This window comes from Gigantopelta aegis, chromosome 4 (assembly GCF_016097555.1).
Source record: "Gigantopelta aegis isolate Gae_Host chromosome 4, Gae_host_genome, whole genome shotgun sequence".
NCBI lineage: Eukaryota > Metazoa > Mollusca > Gastropoda > Neomphalida > Peltospiridae > Gigantopelta > Gigantopelta aegis.
Window position 1 is genome coordinate 92,923,705 of NC_054702.1, and position 10,694 is coordinate 92,934,398.

The following is a 10,694-nucleotide window of genomic DNA, read 5'->3' on the forward strand; positions in this document are numbered from 1 at the left end:
AGTATATAGGTAGAGGTTGTTGTTGTTGTTGTTGTTGTTTTGTTTGTTTGCTTTTATTGTTGTTTGCTTCTTTCTCTTTTTTTCTCTCTTTTTTTTCTTTTTCTTTCTACGAAAATGTTACCTGTTTGAATATTTATGTGTAAATTACGGTGTGGAAGTCTATACAACATTTGAGTTATATTTTGTTCACTATTACTGTGGTGGTGGTGGTGATGGTGGTTGTGATGGTAACAGTAGTGTGCGATAGTAGCCGTTGCAGCAATAGTAGCAGTTGCAGCAATAGTAGTAGTCAGGTGGGTATACAGTGATTCATGCTCCCCCGAAGGCCCCCCACCCCCCCCCCCCCCACCCACACACACACACCACTGCACGCGTGTCGGAGTAGGTATAAGTGAATATATAATATGTTGACTTATTAATATTTTCTATAATTATCCTTGAAACGGAATGTCAAATAACACGGAATGCTCATCGTTGTTTCTAAGAATCCAAAGAGTATTTTTAAAATACATATAATTACCAAGAAGCCAAGGTGCGTTGGAGTTTTCTATTCCTTTTTCTGCGCTTTTCACAATGGAATCCGGAAGCGGAAGTGCGTGTCGTACCATGGCGCCGTACAGGCCGTATTCCGCCATTATGCTGGACTTCCCCCAGGTTTTCTCAGACTTTCTCCATTTAGCTCTCCGATTTTGAAACCAGACCTTTTTATAAAACGTAAAATTGCATTATTTATTACACAATATAATTTTAAAAATACACATGTACTTAAAAACCACGATAGCAATCTCGAAACCAACTACTTTGCAGTGCATTAGTAACACCAGTCAAGAGAGCACATATATGTACATGTACATCTTTTATCTAACACAAAATATATTATTCAAAACTGTTAAACATATTATAAAAATAAATATATTTTAAGAAAGAAACCTAGACACTATTGATGAATAAATACAATTAAAACTTCAAAATAGTTTTAATATTTTCAAGAAACATATTAAACCCTTCTCCGATGCAATTTATCATTAATTTACTTTATTTCAATTCATTTCAAGTTATTTTCGTGCTAATATCCAACCAAGGTTCAAACACGCTTTCCTGGGCACACACCTCAGCTATCTGCGCTGTCTTTCCAGGACACTGGGTTAATTGTTAGTTGTTAGTGGTTAGTGAGAGAGAAGAGGGTTTAGTGGTCTTACACCTACCCATCGAGTCGTTAAAACTCGCTCTGGGTGGGAGGCGGTACCAGGCTGCGAACCCTGTACCTATCAGCCTTATGTTCGATGGCTTAATCACGACACCACCAAGGCCAATATTAACTTACTATCATCTAACATTGATAAGGGAGAGATAATCCACTTTTTTCTTTTCTTTTTTTCTTTTTACCCGTTTTTTTTCTTCTTTTTTTTTCGCAAATTGGACTGAACCGTCACAATCTCTCGTCTGTTCTCCATAATTTGACGTGACTTTGGCACGAGACGACCAAACCGTGTTCTCGCGCGGTTTTCAATTTCAAATTAATATCATAATGTCGGGTTTTTGATCAATGGATCTCGAACGACTATCACATTATTCCATTAGTCTGTTAACCTGTCAGGCAATATTTCGCTCAGATGAACAAAGACAACTGGAAGATTTAATTAGGATAAGCGATAGCAACATATCTAATTTGGAAAATAACCTAAGCGTTGCCGGTATTTCAGATAGAATCTGAAGCAGTAATAATTTCTGGGAGATATGACCCATTGCATTACTATTGGCGGCAGAATCCATTTAATGACTGCTGATTGGTTCATGAGATCGAGGCTTTATTGGTGAACCACACATTGTTCTTGCATTTCTAGTTCATATGCAAATTAAAATGCATTTTCATGGATGTGTTTTGTTGTCATGTCCAGTATTTGTGCACGTGATGTCCTTGTGTATGCGTTTTTGCGTGAATACACCTGTAAATATGTGCTGATTATAATGTTTTATTCGGACGTTTTAAAGGGACATTCCTGAGTTTGCTGCAATTTTTAAGGTTGTATATTAAACGTGTTTCTGATTGTTCTAATATTTGTATTAGGTTAAATTTCATTTTATTTCCTAAAAAAAAAATATTTCGTACCTACGAAATTATTTGAAGACCAAATCCAGTTTGGGCTTCTTCCAAGTATTAAGACGACCAGAAACACATTGAATATACAGACACTGATATTCTAAACAAAAAAATATCTTTAATATGTAAGTTTAATCGTAGAAATATTTTATTAGTCGAACACATCTTACAATGCAACAAACTCATGAATGTCCATTTAATGGGATCTTTTTAGGTTTGTCGTTAAATTGTCTCATATGATTATTATTGTTTTCTATGACTATCATCATTATCATCATAAGTAATCATAATCATTCATCACCACCACCATCATAGTCATCAGTAACATTTCCATTGTCACAAATACAATTTCTAGCAGTAAATATTTCGACATGAAGGTCCATGATAAGTACTTTTGCAATACATATTTATTTTCTGGTATGCATATTTCTATACTTATATTGTGTAAACTACAAGTAATTGGGGTTTTTTTACATTTGAAGCGTATGTAAGATGTTATACAAATTATAACAAATAAATGCGTTATAGCATGGTCATATTTTCAGAGTTTGGACCGCTTGCTTCTAAATTGGCTGTTAAATCTAAAACATATATAGAAAAAACAAAGTTAACGGATATAATAGGCTGTTATCCTTGCACGAGGTGGTGAAATTTTGAGAGAAAACATTGAAGAACACGTGCTAAGTAGCGAGCAACACGAGACGCCTCGGGACCCATGGAATAGTTGGTGGAATAAAAAACTATTTCTTTGATGTAAACCCGAGGTGATGGGACGGAGATTCTCCCGCCTTGCCCTCACGCAAATGTGTTTATTTTGATATGGCAAATAAACTGATTAGCGAGCGTGTTGCTGTCATAATAATCGTGGTTTAAAATCACAAACTAAACGGGGGGAATTCGCCGCTGCATCCAGCCCATGCTGAGATGAAGGCAAGTGGTAATGACGACTTCATCGAACAGATGCACAAATACCAGCGCGTACCGACTCGGGAGAACTAACCTCAAGTCTCATTTCCAGCCAGTGCAAAATACCGGAGTTGAGTTCAGTCATCAGAGAACAAGAAGAAGGGGGAACGGGGAGGGGGAGCGGGGAGAGGGGGTCAACTGCAACCCACTCTGTGCTGGAGCAAATCTCTGAATTCGGGCAACCAATAAGGAGAGGTTCGGGGGAAATGAACTGGCCTGAAAACGTTTCTATGTCTATAAATGTTGATTTTTGTTTTTAAAATAATGATTTTTAAAATAAACAGACATATAAAGACAGTAAGATCTATAAAGATGTCAGTATGTCAAAACGATGTGAACAACTTTCACAGATATTAAGGTAATTTACAACAGTGTGAAAGTACTGACATCATTGGGAAAGTGATTGCATACTTGAAATCCACACCGTCAGTGGGCCCATTAAGCTATTTCTCGTTCCAGCCAGTGCACCACGACTGGTATAACAAAGGCCGTGGTATGTGTACTGCTATCTTGTCTGTGGGATGGCGCATATAAAAGATCACTTGCTACTAATAGAAAAATGTAGCGGGTTTCGCAGTTTGATAAATGCAATATAACATAGTACCGATTTTCGGATTCTTGGCTTTCTGATAAATATGGGTTCGCAGATTCTAATGCTAGGCTCAAACTGTCAACTGTTACGACAAAGTTGTCCCACTTTGTGCTGGCAGTTTGTAGTCTAAGCCTAGCTTTAGAAATTAATGATAATGACGACGACAAGAATCTCGTGTACCTGTATCCGGTCCTCTGGCAGGTCGATCTTCAGGGCCAGCAGCTCCCTGGCGTACAGGTCTGGGTAATGTGCGTCTTTGAACGCCCTCTCTAGCTCCTCCAACTGGTAACTGGTGAAAATTGTCCTGCAAAATCAGAACAATCTATTGTAATACATTCTGGGTAGACAGTAAGTTTTGCAATCAATATGGTAACAGTTACCAGGCTGGCCAGGCACGGATTCAAAGTGCGAAAGATAGGAATGCGTGTGTTTTGCCTCGAAGTGTGACGTGCTGCGATAATCTAGTGTTAAAGAATGTTTTTAATCAGTTTATGTTGTTTATTTGTTTTTGTGTGGGTGGGGTTTTGTGTGTGTGTGTGTGTGTGTGTGTGTGTGTGTGTGTGTGTGTGGTTTCTTTGAGGGGGGTCTTGGGGGGGTTGGGGGGTATGGGAAGGAGGGTTAATATCTTGATTGACTCATTGTTCCTGGTATAAATTATTACATGTCCGTTAGTGTAATATGGAATATTGTAGGTGCAATGTTTAGAGTTTCTCGTCACAATAAATAAATAAATAAATGAAAATACCAACAGCTCCTGCAATATTGCCTCATAGCAATTACCGAGTGTATATGTCCGTCTAAATGCATGCAATATTTTATACACAACTATTTTAACTTAGTCTTAGTATATTTAAAAGTAGTAAAATAATAACGACTATTGTTATTAAGCCATGTTGAAAGAAAACATAATTAATGTTTTTACAAATCTGAAACAAATGAAAACAAAACGAAAGAAAGCAGAAAGCCCGCTATATATATTTATGTTTCAGTGAAGAGACGTGGTAACAAGCACTCAGTAACAAATGGATTTCCGTGCTGCGCAAAATTATTCTAGTGTGACAAGCAAAGTAACTAAAACCAAATTCTCCACCAAATGTTGACTCAAAACGCACACTTCCTACATTGGGCTCGTTATTACACTATCGATCGCTAGTTAAGAGAAACGCGACACCAATTAATTCCTGTTTAAATGAATTTTAGAAACTGAAACAAAACTGAGTCTGTACGTGTTTTACGATATGAGAACCATGTACGTTTATGAGCTAAACAGAGGTGTAGTGGGGCAATATTTACCTCAGTCGGCTGAGTGCTCGCCTGAAATGCTTGCGTCGCAGGATCGAAGCACCTCTGGAGTTTTCTCGTTCTAACCAGTGCACCACAACTGGTCAAAGGCCGTGGTATGTGTTTTCCCGTCTGTGCAAAAGTGCATATAACAGATCCCATGCTACTAATGGAAATGTGTAGTGGGTTTCCTTTTTAAGACTATTATGTCATAGTTACACAATGTTTGACATCCAATAGCCGGTCGGTGGGCCCATTGGACTATTTCTCGTTCTAGCCAGTGCACCACGACTGGTATATCAAAGGCCGTGGTATGTGCTACCCTGTCTGTGGGATGGTGCATATAAAAGATACCTTGTTGCTTATCGAAAAGAGTAGCCCATGAAGTGGCGACAGCGGGTTTCCTCTTTCAATATCTGTGTGGTCCTTAACCATATGTCCGACGCCATATAACCGTAAATAAAATGTGTGCGTCGTTAAATAAAACATTTCCTTCTTCTTCCAATAGCCGATGATTAATTAATCAATGTGTTCTAGTGGTGTCGTTAAACAAAACAAACTTCAACTTTGTTAGAACTATGTCACATGATAGTCGTAGCAATACTGGCATCTGTTCCGCTCTAAGCCCAGTGGTAAAGCGTTCGCTTGATGCACGATTGATCTAGGATCGATCCCCGTCAGGTGTAGGGGTGTGCTATTAGGCTATTTCTCGTTTCTTTGTGTATAAAATAAATTAAAGCCATGCAGTAACATGGAAAATGTCAGAAATAGTAATTTAGTGTCGAAAACAATAATAATAAATTATTATAAAATATACTAAAATTAAAAGTTAAAGTTTCTTTTGCGACACCATTAGAGCACATTGATTTACTAATCATCGGCTATTGGATGTCAAACATTTGGTAATTCTGATATTTAGTCTTATAGAGGGGAAACCCACTACACCTTTTGTCATTAGTAACAAAGGATCTTTTAAATGCACTATCCCAAACACAGGAGATTACATACCACGGCCTTTGATATACCATATGTAGTGCACTAGCTGAACGAAAAATAGCTCAATGGGCCCACTGACGGGGATTGATCCTAGACCGACCGTGCATCAGACCAGCGCTTTACCACTGGGACCCTCCTATTAAAATATACTAAAAAAAGAAAGAAATGTTTTATTTTACGACGCACTCAACACATTTTCTTTATGTTTATATGGCGTCAGGCATATGGTTAAGGACCACACAGATATTGAGAGAGGAAACCCGCTGTCGCCACTTCATGGGCTACTCTTTTCGATTAGCAGCAAGGGTTCTTTTATATTCACCATCCCACAGACAGGGTAGTACACACCGCCTTTGATATACCAGTCGTGGTGCACTGGCTGGAACGAGAAATAGCCCAATGGGCCCACCGACGGGGATCGATCCCAAACCGACCGCGCATCGTGCGAACGCTTTACCACGGGTCTACATCCCGCCACTAAAATATACTAATGCAGAATGCAAAGACATCTTCAGTTGTGATAAACATGTATGTTAGCGCTATCAACGGTTGTCACCTGTCATCACCCAACGTAAACGTATGTCGACATATTTCTATTTACTTTGTAAAACAAACAACTGAAATACCAGCCTGCTTATCGGTTTTAAAATGGAGAAGAAGACATTTCTGTGGGTGATATACAGATTATAGCCAAATGCTATCGAAGAATGCCGTTTGACAATAAGAAAATTATGTCCTATTCTAAATGGTTTATTTCTTATAGTTATACGCCCGTTGGTGAGAACATCGTGCGTTAGTTTTTATAACACAAGGCTGTTTACACATGTACATGTGTTAACAATTTCAAGACATACGACTGGCTACTCCTAGGTGATGACCAGGTCACCAGTGCCATACATCCAATGAAAAACAGTACCGTGGAAATCGATTACACTGTGACGTATAGTTAGCCTGACAATCATGTGTCTGTGATGCGTAAGTTAACTACAAGTGTAACGGCTGTAAATATCTTTTAGTGGGAAAAGATCTTAAAATTTGCTTAAAACCTGATTTTTGAGGATATGTAAGAAATAGAATAATACATTAGATATCGTTTATCTCACAACTCGTTGTTAAAAACGTATCAAACTCGCTTTCGCTCGTTAGATACATTTTAAAACAACTCTTTGTGAGATAAATGGTATCTAAAGGCCACTCGTATTATTAGGCGAACCAAGTACCTACCAGCCTTATGTCCAATGGCTTAACCACTTCACCACTAAAATCAGTTATAATATATTTGGAGTTGGTGGTATTTATATATTGTCTGTGTCTTTACGGGTCACAGAATGTCTTATTAAAAATCACGCTGTGTCGATGTATGACGAGTTGCCGTGTGTATGTGGTCTAAAAGACAAACACTGACAGGGCCACATTGGTGATCTACGTCAGATCTCCCGACAACAGCATTGTCGACGTTCTCGCAGTGTTTACTTTGGGATTGGCGTTTCCTTAACTCGTCAAACAACGACATGGTAGTATTAGTGCACACATAGCCGAAATCAAATACGAAATTATATTATCTAACACTGAAATAACTTGACATGTGTATCATACACAGAACAGAACAAGAGTACTAGTATTTTATAGGTATATGAGTTAGTGGGTGAATGGATGGTTGGTCGGATGGATGGATGGATGGATGGAAGGATGGATGGGTTTTGGGTGGATGATAGATAGATGGCTGGGTGGATGGGTGGGTGGATGTGTGGATAGATGGATGGATAAATGGATAGATGGATTGTGGGGGTTATGGATGGATGGATGGGTGGGTGGGTTTTTATGGATGGATGGATTTTATGGATGGATAGATGGATGGATGGGTGGGTGGGTGGTTGGGTTTATGGGTGGATTTGGATGGGTTTAATGGTGGATTTGTGTGGGTTTAGGGGTGGATTTGGGTTTATGGATGGATGGATTTATGGATGGGTGGGTGGGTTTATGGATGGATGGATGGATGGATAGGTGGGTGGGGTTATGGATAGGTTGGTAAGTGGATTTATTGATGGATGGGTGGATGGATGGGTGGATGGATGGGTGGATGGATGGGTGGATGGGTTCATGGATGGGTGGGTGGGTGTGGGTGTTTATGGATGGATGGATTGATGAATGAATGGGTTTGGGTGGATGATATATAGATGGCTGGATGGATGGGTGGGTGGATATGTGGACAGATGGATTGATGGATGGATTGTGGGTTTATGGATGGTTGGATGGATCGGTGGGTGGGTGGGTGTGTTTTGGGTATTTTTATGGATGGATGGGTAGGTGGGTGGATGGATCGATGTATGGATGGATGGATTGGTGGGTGGGTGGGTTTATAGATGGATGAATGGGTGGGTGGGTTTAAGGGTGGGTTGGTTTATGGATGGATGGATGGATGGATGGATGGATGGACGGACGGACGGACGGACGGACGGACGGACGGACGGACGGACGGACGGACGGACGGACGGACGGACGGATGGACGGACGGACGGACGGCCAGATGGATGAATGGATGGATGGATATGTAGGTGAGGATGTGTCTGTGTGGTTGCATTGATGGGTGGACTGAGAAGGACGGATGAACGGAGAATGGATGATAGATATGTGTTTGGCTTGAATTGCTGGATAGATGGATGGATGAATGGAGGGATCAGTAGGCGCGTATATAAGTATAGACGGACGAGCAAAAACTGATGAAAAATGGAAAATGTTATTGATCTAAAGCTGTGTACTGAAAAGATCATATTCCGTTGAATTTCCAGTCAGTAAAAGCAGCCTATCAACAATTATTAGATGTTCGGTATACATTTGTTCAAAAGATAAAACTAGTTGCACGCTTAAGATATATGCAAAATAATTAGTTCAGACCCAGAGGAACCGGTGGTGGGGACTTGAAGCGCAAACACTATCTTTTTTTTTACTATGTATATGTATAACTAACGTGCTCCCGCCCCCCCCCCCCCCCCCCCACACACACACACACACACACACACACACACACACACACATATACATAAACACACACATACAAACACATTATAGCGTATGTCACACCACTTAACATATCGTTCCTACTGTTAATTTAATCACTTTAGAGCACTAATTGAAACGGAAGATAATGAATGTTCACAGTTGAAGGGTTGAGCCCACAACATCTCAGACTTCAGGATAGTGTCCCACTGCTGTTTGTTACGTCTTACATCATTAATTAACGTTAATTTCATTCAACGGCCTCTTTTTCTTAAAGTTCCCATTTTGGTTTATTTAAACCACATCAAAGTACATTCTTTTTTTTTCTCTCTATCTCTGATTTTCTTCCAATTAAAATTATAAATCAGTGAAAGACAAACACGTGTCGTGCACTTTCTGTCGTGCGGTGCTGTACAATAGTCGGCCCATTTAAAATGATGCAAATGAGGCGACATCTTTTGAAGCTGGCGAGACACGCTTCGGTCACGTGATTCGCCGAACGCGGTCGGATGCCTCGTGGTGACGGAAGAAGCCGAGATCCGGTGGCAAACAGACAAACGACTAATTAGAAGACCCTGGTCAAACGAAGGCAATATGATAGCACTAATTTGATGGTGGGCTACGTCTTTTTCCTGTAATCACAAGTCAAAAAGACTAATTGTCTTCAACCAAAGACCACTGATAAGGGATGTTCATCTTTTTACTTGACGTAAAATCAATAGCCTGTACGGATATATTCCATTTCCTGAGAAACGCTGACGATGAAGACATTGAATGCCGGTGTATATTATCCCATCAGCGTCTAAATCATTGTTTCAAATATCAGTGTCGCTCAAAGGAGCTGATTATCAATGACGTCACTTAACAACACGAAGAATCACATAAACGACTGCACTGTGTTGTCATGAGAAAACTGGTTCTTGGCACATGCATCACTTATAGCAAGGCAATAGAATTCGCCAGTTTGGTTATCAGGCCTGTAGGAACGATATCTAGTGTTGGGCAGAATATCATGTGTGTCTCCAATGGGGGGGGGGGGGGGGGGGGGGGATACAAGCGAAATTTGTATCTTTAAACAGATTAGGACATGAGTAGCTCCCCACCCGGTTCTTACAGTGCAGAGTTCAATTTTACAAAATATCATAAACGTAAATCTACGACTAAACCATAATCCCTAATACTACTAACAGTACAACTAACATATACAATATATTTAGTTTGCCCTTAAAATGTTTCATTTTCCATAATGATGTAATTTTTCTACATGAAATAGAAAGAAAGAAAGAAATGTTTTATTTAACGACGCACTCAACACATTTTATTTACGGTTATATGGCGTCAGACATATGGTTAAGGACCACACAGATTTTGAGAGGAAACCCGTTGTCGCCACTACATGAACTACTCTTCCGATTAGCAGCAAGGGAACTTTTATTTGCGCTTCCCACAGGCAGGACAGCACAAACCATGGCCTTTGTTGAACCAGTTATGGATCACTGGTCGGTGGTTTACACCTACCCATTGAGCCTTGCGGAGCACTCACTCAGGGTTTGGAGTCGGTATCTGGATTAAAAATCCCATGCCTCGCCTGGGATCTGAACCCAGTACCTACCAGCCTGTAGACCGATGGCCTAACCACGACGCCACCGAGGCCGGTCACTATCGCTTTAGAACAAAGAACTGAAATTTACCAAGCTAGTGCTTACACAATATGTTCCATGGTTCATGGGGAACATTCATATAGTTTGTATACAATACGCG

The 10,694-nt window shown here is 40.0% G+C and overlaps 1 protein-coding gene across 1 annotated transcript in view; it reads right to left on the reverse strand.

Annotated features, from left to right (window-relative positions):
- LOC121370070 (visual system homeobox 2-like) overlaps positions 1-10,694 on the reverse strand; it is a 28,384-nt gene that overhangs the window by 402 nt on the left and 17,288 nt on the right. The window contains exons 3-4 of the mRNA XM_041495170.1: positions 3,840-3,963; positions 521-701 (exon numbers count right to left, since the gene is read on the reverse strand). Coding sequence (XP_041351104.1) covers positions 521-701; positions 3,840-3,963 — 305 coding nt within the window. The remainder of the gene's footprint in view (positions 1-520; positions 702-3,839; positions 3,964-10,694) is intronic.